At 40.3% G+C, this 27245-nt stretch overlaps 1 protein-coding gene across 1 annotated transcript; it reads left to right on the forward strand.

The window, feature by feature from the left end:
• Window positions 1-494: 494 nt before the first annotated feature.
• ppp1r14c (protein phosphatase 1, regulatory (inhibitor) subunit 14C) lies at window positions 495-25456 on the forward strand. The gene is made up of 4 exons (XM_063496127.1): window positions 495-839; window positions 19808-19891; window positions 21162-21194; window positions 22995-25456. Exons 1-4 carry the CDS (start codon window positions 606-608, stop codon window positions 23067-23069), a joined length of 426 nt encoding a protein of 141 aa, XP_063352197.1. The 5' UTR covers window positions 495-605; the 3' UTR covers window positions 23070-25456.
• The last annotated feature ends 1789 nt before the right edge of the window (window positions 25457-27245 follow it).

Raw genomic sequence — 27245 nt, forward strand, 5'->3', positions numbered from 1 at the left:
GAATTTTATTTTAAATATGCATTAAAATATATGTTACTGTTATTATTATGTCCGACAGGTGGCGCAGAAGAGTTCAGAATTGTACTGAGTTGGAAAATATTCATGACTATAATTTCAGACGACTTCGCTACTTCTATGTTCCACACAAATATACAAACCCTACTTTAGAAATTGGAAAAATATATTTGAGAAATATCAGCAACGCTGAGGAAAGGCCCTCAGTATCTGCATTTGCGATTCGCTTAGGAACGCAGCAAAAATGAAGACATTCATTCATCTAATTTGAATCTTTTAAGCCCATTTATTTATTCATTTTTAACCAGCTAATGGCACATTTTTACGCATTTCTCTGCTATTTTACCAACAGCAGGATGGCCAGTTTGATTACAGTCACCAACCTTTATATTTTGGTTTGAGAGCCTCTCACTTCTTGCAGTGTTCGCTCCGCCTTCTCGCCTGTCTCCGGCGCTGCGCTTTAAATAGCAGCTGTTTAAAAGCTCCTCACCATTCTCCCGTCTGCCGTGCAGCACGCAGTCCCCAATCGGCACCGCAGTCCTCCCCTTCCATCCACACATTTCTTTAATAACACTCCTGCACATTACGCTATGTCGGCCGCCAGCACCGAAACCAGTGCCCCTCTGCCCACTGCCGGCAGCCGTGTTTTCTTCCAAGGTGCGCCCGGAGTGGGCTGCGTGGGGTCCGGACCCATCAATGGGGAAGACCCGGTCCAGAAGAAGCAGGGCAAAGTGACCGTGAAGTACGACAGGAAAGAGCTGCGGAAAAGACTTGTCCTGGAGGAGTGGATCATCGAGCAGCTCAGCGTGTTGTATGACTGTGAGGTAAGTCGAAAGAAACTCCAAAGCCGCACACGGTTGTGCGCTCTTGTCACCGAGACGGCTGGACAATGAACAGCCCTGGATGAAAAAAAGTGGTCCTGCATAGCTGCTTTGTTGTTCTTTGAGAGGTTGTGTTTTTAAATCTTATCTTTTTGTCGCCTTCAAAGACGATTAATCGAAACCGCTTTATACATTTCTCCTGTTTGGTCGACTTTGCTTTTTATGTTCAGTTTCAGTATGGATTAGGCAGAACTGCAGCAGCCGGACTACCAGCTAAAATATCTGGTGTCTCTCTGTGCTCTGCAGCACTCATACCAGCTGGCTTGGAGATACAAAGCTGTGTGGTTCTCATGTGTCATGTCCCGTGTAATTTTCTCCCTTGTTAAGAAAAAAGAGGAATGGCTGGCTCCACGAGGCTGAAAGACAGGCGAGAGAGAAACCGCACGTTTGCGCTTTTTACGCACCAGTCGCGTTGGCCATGAACGACCGAGACGCGCTTTGTCTCATTATTCAGTGTGTATCGAACGAGGAACCACATCCTCACGCGCCTCTGTGAGATCAGCCCATGTAACAGACATCCATCCACCTCGCGTGCATTTACCTCTCCATCCTCGAGAGCGAAACCTCACAGGCTTATGATGTGATGGTAGTTTTCTCCGCGTGCTGCGTGCGTAGACAGCACGCGCTGGAAACGAGTATTGTGGCAAATTTCTGCCACAATACTCGTTGAGGGGGACAAAAGGGGTGCAGAAAGAGAGCCGATCTATAAGTCATGTCCAAGTGAACAGAGCCAGACCTGGGGGAAGGGGGAGATAAGAAGGGCAGTGGGTTAAGGACGAGCTGATACTGTGACTTTCGTTAACAGCCAATCAGCTCCTCTGACTCTGATTCCCCCACACCTTCAAGCTGAAGGTCTCCACAACCATGCACACATACAGCCTTACAGTAGGCCTGTCGCCACCGACTCAGCCAATCAGAGACTAAATAGGGGTCTGCGAGCATGTATGCACATGTGCATGAATCAGGCAACACAGAGGAGCTGAATTTTATTTAAACATAAGGTACAGGTGTGGGGACATGAGTATGTCTCATGTCTGCAGTTGTGGATGCGCATGTGGTTGTTAATGAATGCAGTATGTTGACTCTAACAGTAAATCTGAGTGCAGTATGTGTGTGAATATGCAGAAAGGAAACTTTTGTTGAAATTACAGCAGGATGCTGAATGTCATAATGTCTTTTTCAGTAGTTTGTTCTTCTGCTATTTCTTTCCCACATTTAATGCATATAGACCTCATGCATGCCTTTTGCACGTAGAAGTGCCTTAGTATGATTTATATAGCTGTCATTTTGTTTGCAAGCTTTCTGTTTTTTATGGTTCTGCTTTGGTTCTTCCCTGGGTTTCTCAGAGTCTGCCTGAGAGCAGACTAGTTTCAATTTCAAAGCCATCCGAGGTCTCGGGCTGTGTGTCGGACTGTCATCAGCAGGTGTGCTTGATCTACACAGAGGTGACTGGAGTATTTGATGTTTGACGACGGCTGGAGTGCACTGGCCCAGCGCCGATCTGTATTTTGGACTGTGATTTGCTTCATGCAAATGGATATTTAGATAAACAGGAAAACACAGTAGATCAAGCATGTACGCAAGCTCTCGTGATTTCCAGACAGAAAGAATTCAACACTTTTCTAAGAAAACACTGCTTTTGGTCGACTTCAGTTTAATGACAGAGTCCCTGCAGTGTAGATTTCAACAAAGATATTCCCAGCAGCCTTACACCTCCTCATATCATGTCTTTCACACGGCAAATGGGATAATATCACATGGTAATCCCCTGGCTCACTGGTGTTGGCAGTCTGATGTCACACTGGATGCTGGAATGAGATCGGTGTTGTTGACTAGTGTTAGAAAGACACGGGCCTGATAATGAAATGAAACCAACACATCATAATACTCCATTATTTTGACACAGTGTCACTCTGCTGCATTGTTCAATGCTTTCTTTCACACAACACTGAAAAAAATATTCTTTTCCCTCATAAAGATGAAGCAAATATTTTGCATAAGGTGGAACTGAAATAGATAAAATCCAAGGTCTATATATTCAAATAATTAATCATTAAGGAAAATCTGGGCTTAAATTGTTTTTTGAGTTTATGCACATTCATGTTCATTCGTGAATAGCAGTGTTTAAGCAGGTGGCTCATGGCTTTGCTGCTGATGTTTGCTCAAATGACTGTAAGCATGAAGTCACACCCACTTCATGCCTGTTAATACCTCAAGAGCAGGACCCAAGATAGACCAAGGTGTGTATTTTGTGAACATATAAAGACATCTTTTGTTTAAGCAATAAAATGAAAATGTAAGCATTCGTGGGAAACTTGTGCTGTAATAATATTGCAACTTTGATTTTATATTGATTAAATAAACCAGATATACATTTAGCCATGCAGGATGCCAAATTCTGATATGGAGAGCGGCTGGCTTGTTGATAGCTAAATGGTAAACAGAGCAGTACTTTTCTACTCTAACTGAGCACTCAAAGCACCTTTTATAAAATCTTCATTCATCCAATCACGCACACAGTCTAGCCGGCAGGTGAACCACCGACCTTCCGATTGGAAGACAATCCTCTACCTCCTGAGTCACAGCTGCCCCTAGTTTTTATTCTTTTCCAGTCTTTCTGTTTAAGTTACTCCGGTAGTGGGTGACAGGAGAGTATTACCGGACTTCTAAGGAGACAAGTGAATATTCTCTCTTATCTCGAAACCATCCTTTAATCTTAAAATGAACAAGATATCAAAATATCAAATTTGCCTTTTTGGCTTCATCTCATATATACATTTGTTCCCTAAGCCTCTGTCTTTGTCCACCCCTCCCTCTCTCCCTCTCTGCCTCCTCTCTGGGTGAGAGGATAACAGAAGGTGAGTTCTGTCAGAGATGGATTCCCCTCTGCTCTCACGGGACACGTTGCCTCTGTTCATTTTGGTGTTCAAAGGACAGGGAGGAGAAAAAGCAGAGAGAAAAAAAGCAGGAGGGGATGACCCGAAGAGAGAGAGGCGCTAGAAAGCTGAGGGCCTAAGTGCTCCCACTGCAGCTCTTAATATAGTGAAAGCCTTGACTATATTATAGGCTCATTGTAGTGCCCAAAGAAATTACTCACCGTTATATTACTTTATATGTGTAAAAGTATTAAAGCTTGAAGTGTTAATGGAACTTTTAACATCTAAGTTCACACTATGAAACACTTAACCCACAACCTCTCCTAGGGCTGCACCATTATTACCTAAATGATAATCATAGTTATTTTTTTAAAATCAATATTCAGTTTTTAGTCAAAATTATTCATTTATGCTAGTGACAACATTTTTTTATTGCAAAGTCGTGAAAACTTAACCCTGCTTTCACATCCATTTTGTGTGACATCCCTGCAAATGTACAAATGCATCCAAATTAGCCCTCCTCACCCACCTAAAGTGAGTGCATCTCTTAGAAAAAGTCAAAAAATAAGCAAAACATAAATAACCTAAAACAAAATCCAGTCAACATGGCACTGCTTCCTGTTAATTAAAGCATCTTTGCAGACAAATACAGTGTTTATTCACCTCTGCTAAGTGCATTTGTATTAAGCAAAATATAAAGTCTTTCATTCTATTCGGTGCCTCTGCATAATAGATGTTAATAAAACTCAAAGCAAAGACAGCTTTGAGACCCCTCTATATCTCCCTGGCAATGTTTTGCATAGGAAATAACATATGTTTTGTCCAGTAACTTGACCACTTTTCTGAAACCCTCGTTTCTCACAGTGCTTATTGGATTCACTTTGCATTGTTTCTCTTGGCCTTCATGCATTAATTACACTGCAGATGGTGGCGTCTTTTCACCCAGTCGAATAACTTAAGGGAAGATTATGGTTCACCAGCAGTCGAGTTGAACCATAATCTTTCTGATGGGGGCATGTGGCGTGGCTGGTCTGTTGGCCGCTCTTGCTGGTGCTGTTATTGGTCCATCAGCCAGAAGGGCAAATATAACATTATATGTAACATTCAAACAGCTGAAACCGAGTGTTAAAAACAGTGAACAGTGTCCACTGTAGTCACTGTGTGTTATTTTCATGCTGTTTCATGCATTTCTGGTGGTTCTGCTGTCGCTTCCTTCCCTGTTCCGGCCCACTTGTCAACCAAGCAGCATTTGACCGTCACACAGCCTCATCCATGTTGAACAAAGTGCAGTTGGGATTTAGGAGCAGCAACTCTACAGCGCTCTTTTATTGCTCCTTGGTTTACCTTCGAGGGATTCAGCCTCTGCTGTGCCAAATATTCCAATTCTGTTGTATTTCTGTCCTCTAACATAGTACTCGACCAGACTTGTCAAAGAAACGTCAAGCTCCGTGGTGCAGGGAACAGCTGTGATTGACTTGTGCGGGTTTATTTGCAGGAAGCCAAAATCATGATTGAGATTCGATTAACTGTGTGATGCCGTAGCCTCTCCCACAGTCAGAGACTTGAGTAGACTCTGTTGGACTGCAGATTAACGCCGAGGCCAAGCCGAGGTGATTAAAAGGCAGAGTTTGTCAGCACAGCGACGAGACCGTCTGTCTGAGAGCACCTGAGAGCAATCGATGAATGAGGAGAAGCTTTAGGCCTTTATTTGGTGTGTAAGAGAAGGAGAGAATAACCGAGACAAACAGATTGCTAGAGCAGTAAATATGTTGTTGGCTTGTGTACCAAGCTCTATGTGTGTGTTCTTCGGGGGGCGTATGCTGTAGAATAAGGGGAGAAAGACACTGTAATGCCCTACTTTTCCGTGGCTCAGCTTTAATAGAGCCCCACTCAATGAAGCTCATTCATGTGCACAGGCACAGACACTGCCAGCATACAACACTTGGCCCTGAGGCCTTGTGTGTGTTTATGTCTGCGTCCATGGGTGTGAATAAGGCCGTGTGGGCTTTTGGGGGCCATAATATCCGTGGCTGAGCAGTCGGGGGTACTTTCCATGCATTGATAAGCATCAGGACACACACATACACTCACAGGTCAGTGTACAGACCAAATGGAGCACAGACACTTGAGGAAGAAGCATTTTTGTTCTGGATAATACTAATGTTTCTGTCTCCTGCTCCTTTTCTCATCACCACAATAACAGCGGTTGTTTAATTTCTACACTGTTTTGTGTAGGAGGGTCCCCAGGCGGCCTTTGTGTGCTTTGGTAGTGGACAGTGGAATCTGGATTCTGTCCCCCTAGCATCAACTTCCTGGCAGAAAAAAAAGAACATCATTATCTCTCTCCGTCTGCATCATTATCCCCTCCTCCCTCTGCTTCTCCTGTGACCTTCTCGTTTGCCTTTTGTGCATGTGTGTATCTGTGTGTGTGTGTGCGCGCGCGCTTTTTTTCCCCCCCCATATTGGGAAGCAGGAACAGTCATATACAGTATCGTGCAAGGCTCGTGTGGTAGCTGCTGGGGAGAAGTAAAGAGTGCAATTCAAGCCAAGTCATTAGTGGTGTTCAATAGGTTTAGCAATACCATGCTGAGGGTGAACACGCATATCGGCATATACAAAGACAGGAGCATTATGTTACCACTGAAGTTACTGGATATACTGCATGTATACACAAACAGGTACGTGCAGGCACTAGTTTAACATTGTGGGTCTTTTATTTTCTGTTTTGCAAGCCTGTGAAAATGTGAATTCACCACCCACAGCAGTTGATGGATGTGATTCCCCTCAGTGATCAATCGAACAGGTCTCACTCTGATTGATGACAGGATGCTGGCTGAGCTGCACTGCCTCATTATTCTGAAAACTGGTGATCTTTGCTACAACCTCTGGGTCTGTTTCACACCGATCAAATGTGCTTTTTAAAATCTGTGAAAGGTCGAGATTACACAAGAAGGTGGGTCTAAGAAGGAGGAAAGAGGGGACAAACCTGGATCCAGAATGACCACCATTTAGTAAGTTATCACTGCCAAGACTGGCAGACCCACTCATTAGGAGATTTCGCCGGTAAATTGGATAATTGTTTTAATGAGTGACCCTGATGTGTTTATGGATCTGGCGAGGAAGGTCGCTGTTGTGTTTACTTATCTTCCATTCAAATTACACGGGCAAAAATAGAAACCGATGGGGTCTGTGTCGGACCACGTGCTGGCGCATTTCGCATACCACCTGCAGACACATGCATGTGCTGCTAAACAAATCAGAGGTGTTGACAAGAAGGCCTTTTAGCAAGCAGCTAAACACCAGCTGTTGAAACAGTTATAAACACAGTGGCTGCAGAAAGGTATCAAATGTCTTTTTCAAAAGCAAAACTCAGCATGAAGGTTTTTTTTGCCTTTTTTTCTCCCTCTCTATAGTTTCCATCCTGCTGTCATTTCTCACTCTCGTGTCAACTTCTGGTGCAGTCTGACCCCATCTGCTTTTTTGTTTTCCTCCGCCTCCTCATTTCTGTTATTTTTCTCACCAGGACTTATTCCGCCATCTGTCTCTTAAGTCTCCTATTGATCCTAATCACAAATGTCTACAAGTTGAAAGGTAGGACTGATACATCTGTACTATGGTAAAAGTTTATACATGCCACTACGTAATACAGCTGAAGTATATTGTGACCTAACCCAGGGAAGATGTGATTGACAAGCAAACAGAAAAAGCAAGCAGTCTTTGACCTGTTGTTACCAGGTCGGACAACCGATTTACATATCAGCGCTGTTATGGGCCTCCACCAGAGGTTCCTCTGGCTTCACCCTGCCCAGTGCTGTGAAAATATATTTGCCCTCTTCCTGATTGCTTTCTGATTTGTCACACTTACATGTTTCAGATCATCACACAAAGTTTGAGAATAGACAAAGATAACCAGAGTAAAAACAAAGTGTCATTTTTAAATGATGATATTTGTTTATTTGTTTATTTATAAGGAACCCCATTAGCTTCCACAACAGTGGTTGCTAGTCTTCCTGGGGCCCAAACCATCAAATACAATCAAATAAAATTACACAATAAAGTGGATGCAAAATATCCACATAATTTGGCTATTACATCCACAGTGAGGTTTTACAGTTGTGAAAATATGAACATATAAATATCAATAACACTGAGACAAAATACACAAATTTCCATTACAAATGACATTGCCCTCTTACAATATTTGCAATAATTCAAAGCTGCTTGAATAGGCTTTTAAGATATTTTTGAAATTATGAATAGAAGCCAATTCTCAAATTGCATAAGGCAACTTATTCCACTTGAAAGATGCTCTAGATATAACAGAGTTTTTAAGTTGCTTTTAACTCGAGGAATTACGGTTTGTTGAAAATCGTGTATTATGATTATGTTTTTCATCTGGATACTGCAATTGAGCAGAAAAAAAATGTGGTGTGTAAAACAGTATTGTTTTCTTTATAAATACAAGTAAGCCATATTATAATTTAGCTTGCACAGGAAGCCAAGAAAGTTTATCATGCATTTTATCTATATTTGTATAGTATTTGTATAGTATGAACACCTTAACACTAATCTGTCTGATGTCATTTGTTAAGGGACAACAAGTTATCCAAGCTTACCAAAGCATGAATTTACCTTGATTAACCACATTTTTTTGAAAGTTAAGTTCAGTTTGAGTAGCCATACCCAGGCCTGATTACTGGCAGACCTGCTGAATCAAGTAATCACTTAAATAGAACCTGTCTGACAAAGTGAAGGAGGCTAAGAGATCTCTGAGAAACAAAATCATTGATATCTGTCAGTCTGGAAAGGATTACAAAGCCATTTGTAAGGCTTTAGAACTCCAAGGAACCACAGTGAGCACAAATGGAGAAAACTTTGAATTTGATTAACCTTCATGGGAGTGGCTGGCCTATCAAAATTACTCTAAGAGCACATTGATGACTCATCCAAGAGGTCACAAAAGAACCCAGAACGACATTTAAAGAACTGCAGGCTTCACTCGCTTCCATTGAGGTTAAAGTTCATGATTTAACAATAAGAAAGAGACTGGGAGAGTTCCAAGACAAAAATCACTGCTGACCAAAAAGAACACAAAGGCTAGTCTCACATTTGCCAAAAACAAAAACATCTTGACGATCCCAAAGAGTTTTGGGAAAATATTCTGTGGACTGATGAGACAAAAATTAAGCTATTTGGGAGGTTGGAGTCCTATTACATCTGCCGTAAAACTAACACAGCAATTCATGAAAACGACATCATACCAACAGTGAAACATGGTGGTGGTAGTGTGATGGTCTAGGGCTGCTTTGTTGCTTCAGGACCTATAATCAGGTTTATCCCGTTTTTTTGGTCTGCCTGCATGTTTTCCACATCTTTCCTCAATTCTGTCCTCACGGTACCTAGAGGTTGCCTTTCCTAGCAAAACATCTGTTCAAGACCTTAGTAGTGAAACCACCAACATGATAACTTCAGATATTAAATATGTGTACACATACACATATGAATAATAAATGTGGACAAGGTGAAAATAAAGAGATCTGGAAATGACAAATGCCTCTTTTCCACTTGCACCTTCTTGGCTCAACACGACTCTGCTCCATACTCATTTCAGTTGTTTTCCACAACAATTGACTACCACCTTATTGTGGGTGGGTTTGTTACAGCAGCGCTTCCTGTCTTGTGAAGTTGTTTGTATGCGACATAAACACAAAACAACAATGGAGGACATCAGGCGATGGTGTATCTGCTGCTAAACTGATGGTAAACATCTGCACCGTATCACTGGACCTCGGTGTTGGTGTGTATGTAGCTATTTCCTAGTTGCTGGGTTTCAGAGTTGAGTTGCTTTCATGACTCATCCAGTGATGTCACTCCCTGACGATGATTGGCATGCAGTCTATTGGCATCACATTTTCAGCTTGTTTGGAACCCCAACTGAGTAGGTACTAAAAAAGTACCTGGTACCAGGTATTACCACCTAATGGAAAACCCCAGTCGAGTAGAGCCAAGTAGATACTAGTGGAAAAGAGGCTAAAATGTCTTCAGGTTATTAACTTGAATTAGACTGCTTGCAAATGTAGCCGTTGAATCCCAACATGTAGTGGTACAAGAAGAAAAATGACAAATACAAGGCATCTCAGTCATAGTTTAGTAGTGATGTAATTTCCATTTAGAGCTTTGAACCCAAACACTGATCAAAGATGATCATTAAAAGAACAGACTAGGGAGAACCAGCTGCAAAATGTGCAACCAGCAATGGGGAAACGGAAAGCCGCTGAGACCATGAAAAGAAAAGGCGTTGACTTGTCACACTCGCACACTGATGTTCTTGTCTTCCTATGACATCTCCTCCCATCCCAAGATGATCCAGTTAATCAGTGGTTTCTTTGTAAGCAGGCCAAATCAACTCATAATCTGGCTATATGTAAACACTGACTCACTTTATCTGGTTGGCACAGTGAGAAGATGCAAAATACCGTCGTCATCCGCACGTGTCTGAGAAAAGGAAATATGCAGAAAAGGAAGACTGTTGTTTTGACTCTCAAAGTCAGGGGCGTGTGCTCATATATGGGCGTGTGGCTTGTCTACCTTTGCATGTGCTGCATGACATTGCACATTTGAAAGCAGTTAATGCAATTGAAAAACAACCACTAGAGATGAAAGAAAATTAGAATAAAGAGGGCATATTTTTTTTTATCAGTTTTCTTAACCCGATGTTATTATACTCCCCAAATAGCTGGCCAATATGCAACATGGCTGCTTCTGCCCCTGGTGCTCATGATGCTTTACATCCAGAACGACTGAAAGTGCTCATTTACACTCAGGGCAAAGGTCCAAATGGGCCCCAGCTGTTGATCCATTAGCTTCAAGAAGAAACTGTCTGCCTGGTTAATACAGTAAAATAAATCCTGTGCAGGAGCACAAAACTGTGAAATAAAGTCACAAAACCGGCACTGGCATTTTCGTGCTTGACAGTCTACTGTAATTTTTACACTTTTTTTTAAAATCAGGATTTAAAGCAAAGGGGAGGAAGGGTGATGTTAGGTATTTTGATTTTGTATAGCAATAGGGTAAAAAGGCTTGTGTGTCCGCTGATGCTGTGAGCGTTTTGGGCTATTGAAGAAGAGACTGTGCAAGGTAGAAGACCTAAAGGCTCTTGACAAAACATTAAAAGTATATATTTTTTTCTATTTAACTACCTCTGATGTTTGGAAACACCTAGAGTTTAGTGATTACATCATGCTGGTATCCCTGTCTTTTGCAGATGATGTTATCTTTTGAGCTATAATGGAGATTATCTATGTATCAGCCATGTAGATGGATAAGTACCTACATCTCTAAAGGAGGATTTAAGGCATAGGTAGTTATTAACCTTAAGTGCATAGCCTCTGGAAAGGATCTTAAACTACGATATAAGCACAGGTTGGTATGGAAAGCTGAGGTTATAATGTCGCCTCTTTCTCCCTGCCACCGGGTATTTTAATGTCTCTGGCTTTCACTTATAAGAGATTCAAATGGCCCATTTGGCATTAAAAGAGCAACAAGCATTTGAGAATACTAAATCCTAACATGGTTTTCTTTTTTTTCTTTTTTTTATTCTACTTTATTAGCCTAATGTACTCATACGCCAACCATTTTCCATGACCTCAAACACATAGTTAATGATTACAGTCCAAGAGGGGAGATAACTTCAAATATGATTTGACCTAACACTGGCAGCATAACAAGTTGCCAGATTTGTCTCTTTATTGTCATTAAAAAAATAATTTACCAACAGATTCTCATTGATGAAGCTACCTCAGTATATCAGTCACATGACTTGCAAATGTTTAAAAAAAAGCCCAAACAAACCAACAAAACTGCAGATTTGTAAGGCTAATTTCTCAACTGATAAAAAATATAGGTGAGAGTTGTCACCGGTAGTGCTGCATCGGGCCACAGTTCATGTTGTCTTATTCATAATTTAGTTCTTAACAACAGTCTGTTCATGCTAAATTTGAGAAATGTGGAGAATGGCCCATGGCAAAGTTATCCATCAGACTTTGTTTGCAAAGGTAGAGCAAAATGTGGCAACGTCACAAACAGTGGTGTTACCAGTCATGGTACCAACCTGTTCATGTATGCATGTATATATGTCTGCATGTACTTCATCTCCTCCTCAACAGTTGAGCCAATCTGAATGAAACTTTCTACAAACGTAATCACACTTATAGTGATTATTAACATCTATATGTATATATATTAAAAAAAGATTTATTAGAAATACAAATTCTCCTGATTTTCCTATGTATTATGTTCATCTTCATGACATGCAATGCAATGTTACGTTGTCCGTTTGCATTTGTTCAACGTACGTTGCCCATGCCTAACTTAAAGGTCACCAAAATTTGCATCCACGACAGAATTTTGAGATTGTTTGAGAAAAAGCAGTGCACACCTGGCTAAAGCCAGTAGTATATATATAAAAGTGTATATAACTCCAGTGTAAATCAGAGAATCATATGGCATGATGCAGCTACACAGAATATAAAATTAGAGCAATTACCTTAAAGACTATGGGTGGGGGACTAGTTCTTCCAAACTGCAATGGTATTGATGTATTAATTGATAGAGAATGATATGTGGAAACTCAAAGGGAGAGACCATTTATGGCACAGAAAAAATAAATCAGAGGAGACTCCAAGCATAACAGGGCAAGGACATGGCTTCAACATCAAGTTTTGGCCATGGAGATAAAAGCTACTACAACACCAAAGTGGAGAAACATCAGGGGGAGAATGATTAGGACATTTACATCACAACGAGCTTCCTAAATTTAGTATGCACGATCATCTGTTATTTTTAACTGAAAAGTTCCTTTGAGTATAATTCCTCCCCACAAGCTTATTTCTCTGACAGTTCTCCTCTCTGATATACTGTGTCCTCCGGAGTACAGCTGAATCAGCGTGGGAAAGAGCTTTTGCTGCAGTAGCTAACTTTACCCAGCGAAGTCACATAATCTATGCTGTATGGTTTCAGCAAATTGCATCGCTGGAGGGCAAGAAGAAGGTGCTGGGAGGTGGGGGTGAGTGAGGAAGCGAGGGATGCAGGAACGGAGGAGAAGCCGGCCTTTATTTGTTACTGTTCCAAGTAACTTTTTGCTTTCCCCATGCATTGAAAGAAAAACCTTGTATTTAGTTGTTTTACTTCTCTCCCGTTCCTGTTTTCCTTATGTTTCCTCTCCTATCCCCGCCCTGTGATTCTTTTCATTCTTTGTCACGCTGTAGTGTCTCTTACTCGGTTTAACGTGGTCTCTGAAGATGAATTCATCCCACCTTGAGCTCTTGCTCGCTTTGATGTGACAGCGCTCGGCAGCAAAGAGAGGAAGAAAGCTGAGCTGTGAGGTTTTAGTGTTGCGCAATCCTCCTCTTCCTTGCATTCTGCATCATCATCACAAGTGACCCACTTATCTGTGCGCTCCCCATCTCCCTGTATCTTATTATCGCCTCTTATATATTGTAATTAGCAGTCTCATACATGGTCTCTTTTGTTTCTTTTCACATTTTTCCTGCGTTTTTCCCCTTTCTTTCATCTCTGCTTGGTTGCTAATTTAACACAGGCCTACATCTCTTGTGTTCGTATTTGTATTTTCTTTTTATTTGTCAGGGAAAATTTACAAAGCCATTAGTCTCCTAAGAGAAGAGATGTATTGTACCAGATTTAGAGGCAAGCTAATTTCCATCTACATTCCCTGGGCAGGTCAGACAACAATAAAACAATGTAATGACATCATCAAGAAAGAAATGATACTCATACCAATGAACCAAACAAGAGCATTTGTTATTTCACTGGTCTAACGTTTGCTTATTCTTCTCCTCCCTGTTCTTCTCTTTTGACACGTCTCCTTGTTTACAATACAGGGTGAAGGTTTTAGCATCTCTGCACAATTAAAACTCTTCCTACGTTCTTTCTTTCCCACCATCTCTTCCTGTCAGTCTCTGTTATAAGCACTACATCACATGCATACAGAGCAGTGATTAAAGAAGAGGCGGTGGTATTATCTTATTTACTACATAACTCCTCTTTCAATCCAGTTGAGCCCGTGTTTGTGTGGTTAATATCAGCTAACACATGAGAAGGATCAGTCAATGTCAGCCACCTTTTTTGCACGTGTTACCCACTGAAGGTGGAGACTGAACGCCGTTGAGCTCTTTGCACTGCAGCAGATCTATGTCTCTCTCTCTCTCTTTCTTTTACACACACATGCACACTGAGGATTATGATCCTCCCGGTAAAGTGTGTTTTTGCGATGATGCAACAACACTATAATAATCAGTGGCACCATTTCATCATAACGCCACCTTCATAGCTTGAATTTAAGCTAGCAAGCAGGAAGCCACAAAAATAAGCATAAAGATCCAGACCTGCAACGTGAGGTTTCATGTGGCCCAAGGGGTTAGCTGATCTAGCACTCCAGCTGCTAAGTTCCTCTGTGAGCGTGTTTGCTGCTGGCTGTGTAAATATCTTCGAGTGCTCATCGTCTGTGAGTTTGACTCTGTTGTTTTACCTTAGAATATTTCCATTTCAGAGAAGCTTATGCTTGAAAATAAGCTCAGCTGTTATCCATTATCAGATGCCACTACACATAAAGACTTGACTGAAGTGTTTAATGAGGCAGCTGAACCACACTGCCAATCTGTGATAACAGGACCATACAGAAAGTCAAATCAAACTGACCAGGAGGATATGCATACCCTGCAAGACTGGTCTGCTGAATCACACCAGGGTACATTAATATGTATTCCTTTTGCTTTATTGCAGAATCGTGGCAGGTTTTCAGGGACAATCATGTGTTGTTTCTTGGATGAACTGAAAGCTACCTTACTGAGACATTACCTGGCTCAGCTGAAAAACTCATGAAAGGTCATGTGCCACTCCTCAAACAGAATATTTCTAAAGTGAAACAACATTCGATCGCAGTTTTATGTGACTCGTTAATTATGTCTTCAAGTAGAATTTGCTTCTGTCCAATGTAACTGGTAGATCTAGTTCATAAAAGTCGGCCATGAATAGGAATAATTATGAATCACTTGGCTGAGTGAAGCAATCGCCCGTAACAGAGTTTAACTCTTTGTTCGCAGAGAACGTTTGAGTAGTCTGAATAGAGTTTGCGTTGAGTCACGGGGTTGGGCCGCTTACATTAGCTTTGATTCACCTCATTGCGGATGAAGCAGACTGAAAATGCTGCTGGCTGTTTAGCTGTCGGTGAATACGAGTCTGGCAGACATGCATGCCTCACTTCGTCTGCATCTCTGCACGCAGCAAACACACACAGGCTGGCAGTGTTGCTCTCCGCTTCTCTCTCGGCCTCTGTTTTGCCTGCTGGCTCTCACACGTCGTCTTCACAGAGTTGCCTTCATTACAACAAACACTGCTCCTTGTTATCTGTTTTTGCGCACACCATCCTCTTCGCACAAACTTGCGCTCTCTTTTTCTAGTCATCTTTATATCTCCCTTGTGCATATGCAAACAAAAAACAGCCGTCATCTGTGAGAAATGCTGAATCTAGGCCTCTTGTGCATAAACAGGCGTTCGCAGTTTCACAGCACTTCCCATTTTTTCACATTTCTGTTTGTTTGTTTGTTTGTTTGTGGCTGCCTGTCACTCTCTGCCATTGTGCCTTTAGTCATTTTGTATGCTGGTTAGATGGAAAATTATATTCCCGGTAGCAGCAGGTGTGACCTTAGCTATTTTAGGCTCGCGATCATCTAGCAGGACAACATCTTCATTGTGTGTGTTAGGTGTGAGAGTGTGTTTTTTCCATTCTTGCCATCTACACAGTGTGTTTAATACACTTAGGGACTGTAATGCAAAGCACAGCGGTGAGTGATTCTCTGTAGAAGATTGATGGTAGCAAAAACCGGTGCGGGTGCACGTGCGCGTGTTTGAAGGAGCCAGGATTTCGTTGGCGATGGCCTGCAGTCACGCCTGGCGAGCAAGCCGTGTTTTTAGTCATCACCAATCACAGTGACAGGGGGTGACGGACTGCCTGCTGACAAGTGGAATATTCAGGGACACACACACACACCCACACAGAGCATTCAGGGTGAAGCGAGTGATTGATAGCTCCGCACATAGGCATGCAGACAGACTTGTCCTTTGCCCTCAAACATCTTAAGAAGTAGGTCAGTCTGCTAAATTTATGATCCTGACAGGTTTTCACTTTCACATTGTTACTCATTCGAATTCATGCATTCATGTTTATTATTAGGTTAAACCAGCAAATCACAGTGCACAAACTCATCGACACTGACCGAGGCCATGATCTCTGCACTCCACTCACACGTCTGAATTTGCAGGTAGCTGCTGTGAGGTGTAAACAACATGACCTTCCAAGGAAGGAGGCATGTTTGATGATTTGAACCTTTAATAGGTTTCATCTCCACTAAGGCTGCGAAACCCAGCCTTTGTCTAAAATTTTAGAGACAACAGCAAGAATATTATTATATTGAATATTCTAAGATTTCCTTAAAGACCAGCTGAATGGAGTTTTTTGTCACCTATTTTCAGCTTTTAAAAAAAAGCAAAACTTAGAGAAAGACTGGCAGTGACTGAAGGGTTTGACCTCTCTTATATGCTTATATTGTAAATGCTTAATTTCTCTTTTTAAGATTTATATATGAATCACTGTAATATAACATCGCTGTAATCTCATCTTTGAAATCAGCTAGCTAATATCACGTGGTTCCCCCTTAATGCAGCTGCTAAATCTGTTTGAACATGGGCGTGATTCCTGGAAGTCTGGCACCATGACGCTGCTGGGTTTGCTGGTTTGCCTCAATAATGGTACAGTTAAGGAAAACAGTGGTTGGAGACTTTGGTACTAGTAAAATTATTGTGACTTTGTGCAGTGATTTTGAAATCTTGTTGCCTTTTGAAATGGTTGTTTGAAAGGTGGGGGCCAACCCTGCCACCACATGCAGGGAGTTTCTGTCTTCAAGGCAACTTTGGTTCACCAAGATGGTGATAAAACAGCAATAAGATGGAATCAGGCTGCTATCATTTGGGCTCAAAAGGGCAATTACATGAGAATTTGTTTGTGACAATATGCCAACTAACTGTGGTAACTCAGCAAAAAACACAAATCTGTTGCTAAAAGGTATTTATTCTGGATCAGTGTGTCAGTTTCCTTGCAGCTTTATCCCTACTGGGGATAAAAATAATTTAGTTTGGACATGGACATGTACACCACAGCTGGGGAAATTCCACCCAATTAACACAACATATGCATTACTTTGCAGCCGGTTGCAGCCTGACTCCAACTGATTGCTCAAATCTCTCTGCATTTCTAAATAAGACTGATTATTTGCAAAACTTTGCAAATCTGTCTGAGAGTGATTGCAGTGAGTCTGACGCAAGCTGCTATTGTTTGAAGACAGGCTGACTCGTGAAGCAGGAGACTCGTGCAGTAACAATTAAGTGCAGTTAAGTAGAATTAGGCAATGAGCGAATGAGAGTGATGTGACCATTTAGTCTCTGCAACTACCTGCAGACAAATTATCACTAGACAACCATTAGTTTTTTGTTTTTCCAATCAGCAGTTTTTGCTTTTTAGGAGTGCCCTCATCAGGAGAGGTGAGTTCAAACTTCAACAATGTTTTTAAAGTTTCCTAAGAGAACATTCAATAATCAGTTTTGAAGAAATAATTGATCCCAAACCAAATCATGTGAATTTCACCAGTCAGTTACTTCCACTCTAGCTAAGAATGCTGCATTGCAGATTTAGGAAATAATCATTTTACACAAATAAGTATTCTGATCTTGAGGTTTCAAGCAAACATCAGTGCCTGTGCTTAGCAGGACAACACACACAATAACATTATCATCATTTCACCACCTCACATTAACTTAATTTTCTCACTTTTTTTTTCTCTTCATCTAAATCAATTTATCCTTCCACTCCGCAGTCTGAAATAGCTCATCTCCTCTGATGATTAGCATTTGCACACGACCTCTGTTCTGTGGTTCCACCACATACACACTCGTATGCTAATAGGTGTCAGGCTTTGACATATTCTGACACTTTCCCGGCTTTGCTACCTTTCTTCTCAGTTTCCTCAACGAGTGAGGATTTCAGAGCGAGACCCTCACGCTAAGACGTTTCAGAGAAAGAGGTGCTTAAAATGCAGGTTGTGTAAATGCCTGTCAGGAGTAAGGATCGAGGTGGGGTAGCCTTGTGTTTGTGTGTGTGTCTACGTGTGTGTGTGAATGTCAAGTGTGTTTGAGCAAATATAGATGAAATATGATCAAGCCTGTTTAAGATGTGGTAGAATTTTTTGGACTGTGTAAATGGGTGCTATGATGGGATGTTTGTGTATATGTTGCCTAACTAAAACAAGCAATACATTTGCACTAGTTCATCAGTAGTCAAATGTGTGCATATTGCAGCACATTTGTCTCTTGGAATGTATATTTTGTCTTGCAGGCTACTTTCAAAGGTATAACTGTAATCTAATTTCATTCTGTGCATATCGAAACACCCACGCAAAACTGAGCGGTGACTGAGCTTTAATGCTGAGAGCTAAAATCAAGCCATCCTTCCATCCTCCCTGTCCCTGTGTCTAAATACCAGTGCATGCTCGAGGCTTCACCTTACACAAGAGTCCTCTGGGAGGCTTACACAAACACATGCACAACTAAAGAACTAGTCGCTTTTATTAATTTTAGTTTACTGCAAAATAATGATAGATATCATCCTGCAATTTTATGGAGGACTACTAAGGAATGTTGTTTAGTATGCATTAGATGAGAAAGGCATTAAGGCTGCAAGTCACATTCACTTAAAATCATGGGTTTGATATTAGAGCCTGAGCCTGAACTATGGGCATCTCTGCACTTAAGTCTTGCAGGTTATGGCTCATGTGAATGTATCATAGTAGTACAGTAATATAGTACAAAAGAAAATAAAGATGTTTTCAGTGAACCTTCACCAAGACTGTTCAATAAAGTGGTAAAAAAAAAAAAAGAAAGAAAAAAAGAGCACTGATATCCTATAAGTTCATCATATAGCTGTCTCTTAATTTTTTATGGATGGTAAAGACTTAATTTACAAAGTAATAAATTAATAAATTATTAACATACAAATAGTTCAGTAGGTAAGGGTTGGCAAAATCTTGAAATCTGAAAGCCATGGAGATTTGGGTTTTGAGTTTCCATATAAGTGACAAAAAGTTAACACTTGGCAGTTGATAGAAGGTGATCGGGGGTATATTTTAATGAACATGTAGTAGATAAAGATTCTTAGTCGTTTATTTATTTATTTTTAATTAATGTGCAAATGCCGAAAATATTCATCCAGTATCAACAGTGTCTTTGTTGATACTAGAGAAAGATCATAGATTTGGTAAATGGAAGGGAAAACACTAATTACCGGTTTAGGACACAAAGTCTTTCCTGTGCAAAAGAGTGCAGTGACCTACATGAGCGTTGGCATTAGATGTAAATTATAGGGAATAATCAGAAATGGAAATTGTGTATATTCTAGGGATGGTGGAGTGGTATAGTCACAGATTGTTGCAATTAATATGGCTGTTGATAAAGGCCACTGCTTGTATATACATGGTCACTTTGGCTTCAAAACCCAAAAGGAAGAATTTGGATGATACATCACGCGGTAGCTGGGAGGGACAGTTTGATCCTCCCTGCGCTGGCCGTGGGTAAATAAAATGAACCAGTGAAACAGCGGACCTTTGAAGTGGCACTGAGCTGAAAACAGCCTTTAACCACTGAACCACTAAATGGACCAACCCAAAGTAAAATGACATTTCCATATGATGCCTGTTCCAAAAAGCTAAATACTACATATGCTCAGCTTGTTTGCAGCTTGAAGTTCAGAGGCTCAGACACACTGTTTGTATAAACTGTGTATAATAAGTGTATAATATTCTTGTTTTCCTTTTTAATTTCTTATTTACTCCTTCACATATTTATGTGCTCGTCTTCCACAAGTTCCTCTGCTTGAGCTGCTCAGTAAACCAGAGTGTCTTTGTGTTCCAGGAGGAGGAGATGCCCGAGGTAGAGATAGATATCGATGACCTGCTGGAGGTCAACAGTGATGACGAGAGAGCCAGCAAACTCCAGGTATGTTCTTTAGGCTGCATTTGTAAGTCCTCAGAAAATACATTGTAATCTCATTTAGGAGATGAAATAAGGCAAAATAAGGTAAGGGGGGCTATCAGGTAAAATGGGACATTGATGGTTCATGCATCTCATCTATGGTATATATTGTATATATCTTAGCTATAAATACATACAAATATACACTAACATGTACACATGAACACAGTTGTACATATATAAGGTAGAGGGTAAAAGAGGTGTGTTGATATTGAAGTAATAGATATTGGCGTCAGACTAGTTATCACTAGTCTGACACTGAAGAATGTCAGACTAGTCATTGTAGACAATGTTTCAAAAAGAAATGAACAAAGAGAAGCAAAGAGGATCAGAAAGTAACAGAAATGCGATAGAAAGGATGTTTTCGAGTCAGGCCAGCACATTCAATAAGGGGAGATTTAGTTGAGTATAAGGAGAAAGATAAGACAGGCCGAAGTACTAATGTAGGCTTTCTTATAAGATCCTATCTGTTCCCGATGTTTAATGCAATGCAAGTGCATCTGAACATGCGCCATTATATTGTTGTGTATATATATATATATATATATGTGTATATATATATATGTGTATATATATATATGTGTATATATATATATGTGTGTGTATATGTGTATATATATATATATATATGTGTATATGTATATATATATTTTTTTTTTTTTTATTAATTATCCTGAAAGGAATTCAATCTGTTTCATCAGAAATTTCTCTTTTTCACTTTACTATTTGACTGGCCCATTTTTTGGCAGTCAGTCTGCCCATTTTACCTGAACAATGTCAAAACTATGGGACAGCCCAAATTTCAAAACAGTAAAATTCTATTATACCAATCCAATACCAAAACAAAACCCATTAAAAAAAGCAGCTGAACACAGTTAAATGTCATACACAGGGGTTTTTTTTTTTCTTAGTGTCCGAAGTGATTAACCAGAAATTGTCCCAGTTTACCTGAGTTCACTCTAGTTGTTCCATAATGGAAACACTCACCTTAAAGTCAAATTTTCCATGTGACTGCTTTGTATGGTATCCTGTTTCTGTTGGCTCTACTGTATGGTGGACCTGTCCTCAAAGACAGACTGATGTCAAACATACATAATTATCAGTCTTTATGTTGTCTGAATACATTACCGTGGTTTTCCATATCAACAAAAGCTAACCAACCAAGCCAACACAGACAGTGCTGGGAAATGTCCCTAAACAACTCTCTGTTTTTCCTTTACCAATTTCTACACAGGAATCATTAATAGACTGCTACAAACCAACAGAGGTAAGTCTTCTGGTGAGGCTATCTTTTCCATGTCCACTGCTTGAGATCAGTGACCTGAAATTATTGATCCGCACATGCAGTATTGAATTTGTAAAGTCACATTTTCTTGCTACTGTCACCCTGACCTGAATGAAACAAGTGTTAGATAGGCCCAGAAGCTACACAGAACACATAAAAGCACACACCATTTAACTCTGTTCACACTGGTGCTTGTTTTTGAGTGTGCGAATGGGTGTGTGCGGGTAAGCTTTCAAGTATCTGGGTTGGGGAGTTAGGGTTAAGCTATTTTGGTGATTAAAGGTGGTGCAGAACAATCACATTACCTCTACATACGGCGATGTTGCCCAGCATGGACTGCCCATCTGTCATCTGTGACTGTTTGCATGTGTTTGTGCGTGGCATTAGGTCAGCCTGTTGAAAAAATGTCAAGGTCACTGGCATCTGAGATAACAGCAACGTTTAGCCAGGTTGACAGCTGCTGATACGTGTCACTCCTACACATCCGTACTCGCGCACACACACACACACACACACACACACACACACACACACACACACACACACACACACACACACACACACACACACACACACACACACACACATTGTAATCCCTCAAGTCAGTAGCCCAGATGCCATTTTGAACACAATCCAACATAGATGACATGGACTGAGGATAAACAGTGAAAAGCAGAGGCAATTGAGAGAGAAGGTGAATTGTGACAATTGGAAGCAAATGATGAAGAGAGGATGAAAGTAAAAGAATGAGAGCACTGTTGGTGAGAGAATGACAGGGGATGAAAGAAGCTGTTACAAATAGTGAAGGATAGATGAGACATCTAGATAGAGGAGGAGGAAAAGAAGAGAGTGACAAGAGGAGGGAGGTATCAGTAATTAGGGCACGATAAGTGTCACCTCTGTTACAATTGTGAGGTTTATATTTCAGCATATTCTCGATCCGAGTCACACCATCGCAGACTTTTATACAACCATTAGATCAAGATGAGGAATCTTTTTCTTCCATCCTTTTCTGACTTATTGCCTCATAAACTGGCATTTCTTTTTTGTGACTTAAAAAGCAATAACCATATGACTGGGGTTGGCCAGTGTTTGTTTTCTGTTTGGTACAAATTCTTTTTTTCCTTTCCTACAGTACTGCGCTTAAGACTCTAGCCACCCCTCATTTTTTATGTTTTGGTGCCAATAAACCAGACTTCCTTGTAATTTTTTAAAGTGGTCTTGAACAACAGTACTTCAGGCTTTCTGAAGGTCTTTCAAAGTTTTCCTTTGGGCATTGGCTGCTTTTTCACTTCTTTTTATACCAGTCATTATACCTGACTATTTTCAGAGGAATGTTTTTGGTTTGTTTTGCTGAACACAGACCTATGAATCATCTAAGCATAAAAAAAGCACTGATTCAAGGAATGAATCACTGTTGTGTTTACACATAACAAATAACTTTGCAATTACCTGTTACAATTTTTAATTGTATCTTTAGGAACTGTGTTATTAGGTCATTCGGCAGAGTAGATATGGTTGTATGTATAACATGTCTTCTGTCAGTTGTATATTTATTAAGCCATTAGACAAAGGATACCTCCTTTAGCCTGCAAAATCAAACAGAAACTAAAGAAAATTTGTAGATTTGAATTATGGGCTTCTGATGCAAATCTGATTTGATAATTGCTTAAGCTCGATTTGTGTGTGTGTGTGTGTGTGTGTGTGTGTGTGTGTGTGTGTGTGTGTGTGTGTGTGTGTGTGTGTGTCTGTTTAAATCATTTTTTCCTCTTCTCCCTACAGAACTTTGTCCGTGAGCTCCTCGGAAGGATAAGGGGAATGAGAAAACTTAGCGCTCCAACCAAGAAGGGCCTATAATAGCTCAAACATCAGCCATCAATCAGCCATAAACTCCGTCATCTCCTACTTAGCCCGCCATACATGGACTGTCATTAAACAGAATAATTTATCAAAACATCAGTAACTGTTCTGCAAACATCTGCCGTATAATCCATGAATATAGCACTAGTCATTCTTTTCACGATCACAGTAACAAGGTGTATTATAATATTTGACTGTTGAAAGGTACATAAGTAAAGCAGAGCCAAAATGTTTAAATAGTCACAATATCTGGAATGTGCCAGAACTGCAACTGTGCTTTAATACAAACACCACCTAACTTCATGTGTCAGAGCCATGTTAAAGCTTTTTAAACCACTCCTACAAACCAAACAGCCATACAGAATAAAACGCCAACAAAAACTTTAAAAGAGGTGGTAAAAATAGTTGCAGTAGGTGTGAAATTAGCTGTAGCACTATTTAAACACAGTGCTTCTTGATCTTTTTTTTTCTTGTCCTATTTTTACGGAGGTTTTTTGCTGTTGCATCTTTCTTTTTTTTTCTAAAGTACTGTATGTTGCCATTTCTTGTTCACGTGATTGAAATGTGGTCTTCGAGAGTTTTAGTTCTTGTCATCCTCTTTATCCCTACTCCATTATTGCTTGCAAATGTAAGGGAGCTCTGTGGTCTTGTGTCAAGTTCATTTAAAAGCACAACGCATTAATACATTAATCCCGTCCTCTTTTGTGATGTGTAAACTCTGGAAAGAGTGGGAAAGTTTTATCAAACAGTGCTAAAATCATATCGAGATTTTCTTTTTTCCTTTTTTTGTTACCCAGTCTCCTAGTATACTTTTCACCACAGCAAGGCATGATGGGTGTTGCAGCTCTCTGTATGAGACTACAAAAACCTGTATGATTGGCAGCCTTTCGCTCGTCATTGTACATGTTCATGATCTCCCTTATTGGAATACATATCAGTTGGTAGTTTAGATTCAAGCTCAGCACCCAAACACTGTAGTCGTTTTTACACCCGGTTCACTTAATTCTGCTAACTTGTCTCTGTAATAGCGGTTGATGTTGCCTTTAAGGACATTCAGGATCAGTCCACTTTTTACTCAGCACTGAACTTAAACTACTGACGACTTGAAGGCGTAAGAACAGTGGCATAAGAACCCCCCAGAGGACTTGACACTTTAACTTGCCGACAGAAGGTGTGCCAAAACTGGGATCCTAAAATGTCAAACATCATGGAGGCGTTAGTGTGCCGCAGCTCCTACTACAGAGATATCTTTGGGTGGGCTCAGAAGTTTTAGTAATTCTTTTCATGTTGCAGGAAAACTCTGTTACAACTGAATATAAGCAGGTTTAAGAGGTGGATTTGTTTTGTTGCTAGTAAATTTCCCTTCAGCAACACACTGAAAAATCTCTGGTACAATCACGAATCCCTTACAGGGTTGTGCCCAGTTTCATTTTGGAATAATTAATCGTATAAAAAATGGAAGGTGCAGACTAAAACCTGCATTTTGATATAAAGTATAAACCCACAGCTGCCAAAGACAAAAGCAGGGCAATGTTTTATTTTAACATAACACTTGCAAAGCACCCTCTTGCATGCTAACAACAGAGACAAGGTATTGATGAAGAGTATATTATAGACCTATAATCAAGCAAAAATTTAGAAAACAACCTTTTTTGACATAGCTACCATGTATGACTTTGTAGAACCTTTTGTGTTGAGACAACGTGACGTCACGTTGGAGATAATCCAGGAAATTTTAAAAAAATGGTGCTGTTTTTGATGTTCTTCCCAGACTTTGGTTATATAAAAGGCGTTTTCACTGTTGACTGCTGACTGAGAAATGTGTCTGCAAGAAGTCTGTCTGTCTTGACTGATGGAGTGGATGCTCCAGAGTTGCATCTTCTATTTCTCTGTCTGAACTGGGTTGGATGGGTGTCATCACTCTAAACTAGCAATGGTTAGTTTTTCTGGCTCGGTGAATTTGGAGGAAAACCATGAAGATGGAGCCATTACGGGCTACTGAGATTCATATCGAGGTACTCTATAGGATTTTCTGTCAAGAAATACTTCAGGGGCAAGTGGCAGATATTTTATTATTTATGGGATTTCATGTGGAGAGTATTTTGAAAGTGTCCATATATAGAAAGCTCTATGTTTGCATGTGTTTTTAAAGTAGCATGTTGAGGGGAACATTTTCTTGACCTAAAGGTTTTTATTTCACAAAGTAAAACACTTTCCTTTTTTATACCTTTATTATTATTATTATTATTATTATTATTATTATTATGAAGATACAAAAATGTTATTCAGTTGCAGTTTTGTTCTGTACATCCACAATAAGCTTTCTTCTTTTTAAAATGTAATGTGGTGTGGTTTGTTTTTGCCGATAATAAAAATGCAGAATGACTCTGTACTGTTTAAGAACATGTTTCTACTCATCTACTTCTTTTCTACTTCTAGTTATAATTTTACTTGACATGCAAAATGCATTTGTATGTTTCATTACAGCCACATTTCACCATTTGCATAGTCTTTTCTCTTGAAACACTTATTAGATTGATACTATATTAACTGTTAGCTTCTGTTAGCATGGTAAAAGTCTTCTATAATCTAGACTTGTTTGCACATATTTTTTCCAATGACAGCTTGAATCGCAACTTCCTTTTCAAGTAAATTTTCATGCAGTAGGCAGTTGATTGAAAGACCTTTGTTTTCAGAGTTTTTACGGAACCAGACAGCAGCAAGATCCATTCCCAAGTGTCTCCAAAGCAGAAGAAGGTGTTAACATTTATGCAGATGATACAGCAACTGCAACGTCACTGATTACTTATGGCCCCAGTCACACAGGCCTGGAGACTGGTCGTCGTGAGGGAAACATGTGTACCAGTTATCAAGCGGTTACTGACAGAAACTGTGAAATCAACTCCTAAAGTCACAGTCACCAGGCCTAAAAACAGATCAGTGAACCCCAAGCAACGACCAGTCTTGAGGGAAAAGCGTGTATTGTGGTAGATGCCGGAGGTTGCTGGCAGTCACTGGCTATGACTTATATAGTGCTACACGCAAAACATCCTTATGACCAGCAGGTTTCCATCGTCATCTACAGTTTGCGTGAAAGGTGCTGACTTGTCTGCAAACACTCACTAAATGCTTGCCTAGCAGAAGTGAAACTGTGGAAAAAATGCAACGCAAACTTGAAAGCAACCATTCGCCAACCCTAACTGGTTGGTTTGCAGGCCTGTTTGACTCGGGACTATAATAATCTATTCCAAATTTGGTGACAAGAACCATCAGGATCTAGCAGTACACTACTGCACAGAGATTACCACACAGAGGCACAATAAGCTACCTTTTAGTAAAAGGAGTTTAGTAAACTGCATAAAGGATGTGACTGCTACAGTTTCAAAGTAACTATGAAAAGAGAATGACCATGTATAGAAAGCTTTGACGTCATGCATCATATGTTGATTGGTGTCAGATCTCTCCATCATTGTCATGAGTGTGTCTCAGTTAAGCTGAGAGAAAAATTAACATAAAAGTCTAAATAAAGAATGTAGCTAGCATCAGGACTGAAAACAGCTAGCCCGTCCAATATTAAATAAAACTACACCATCAAATATAAACTTTACTATTTCATCTTATTTTCAGAAATATTAAAGTCTGAGAAGTCTTTCCCTGTTGGTAGTGGTATTGTCTACAAGAAGTTATCTCCCTAAACCAGGCAGGAGGGTCCTTCCATATTTATGATGCCCATTTATATTTGTACATGTGCATCTGTGTGTGTCCATGTCATTTTGCATTATGTGCTGAGATCTGAGAGTTCTGTCACGGAACTGTGGGGGCATATGAGAGCATCATGGTGCCCAATGTGCTCCCCTTCAGTGCCTTATAGTGTGGCAGTAGTTTAGTAGGACACGCCTGCACGCTGTCTGACTGTGTAAAGGGCTCATCAGGGTATGACATTATTGCTCAATGTTCGCACGAGTAGCCTTTCTCTGCAGCACGTCTAGCCCCATATGGACTGGCCCACTGGCCTACTGTACACTGTTGCTAGGTAGAAATTGTTCATTGATATAAGAGACAGATTTAAAGCTGCTGTTTAAAAGGGATCTGCAAGAGTCTACACATGGATCATTGCAATGATCTTGGATCTTGGGGGGAACATGTCAGCATGCCTTCACTCAGCTTGTATAT

This window comes from Pelmatolapia mariae, linkage group LG15 (genome assembly GCF_036321145.2).
Source record: "Pelmatolapia mariae isolate MD_Pm_ZW linkage group LG15, Pm_UMD_F_2, whole genome shotgun sequence".
NCBI classification, from domain to species: domain Eukaryota; kingdom Metazoa; phylum Chordata; class Actinopteri; order Cichliformes; family Cichlidae; genus Pelmatolapia; species Pelmatolapia mariae.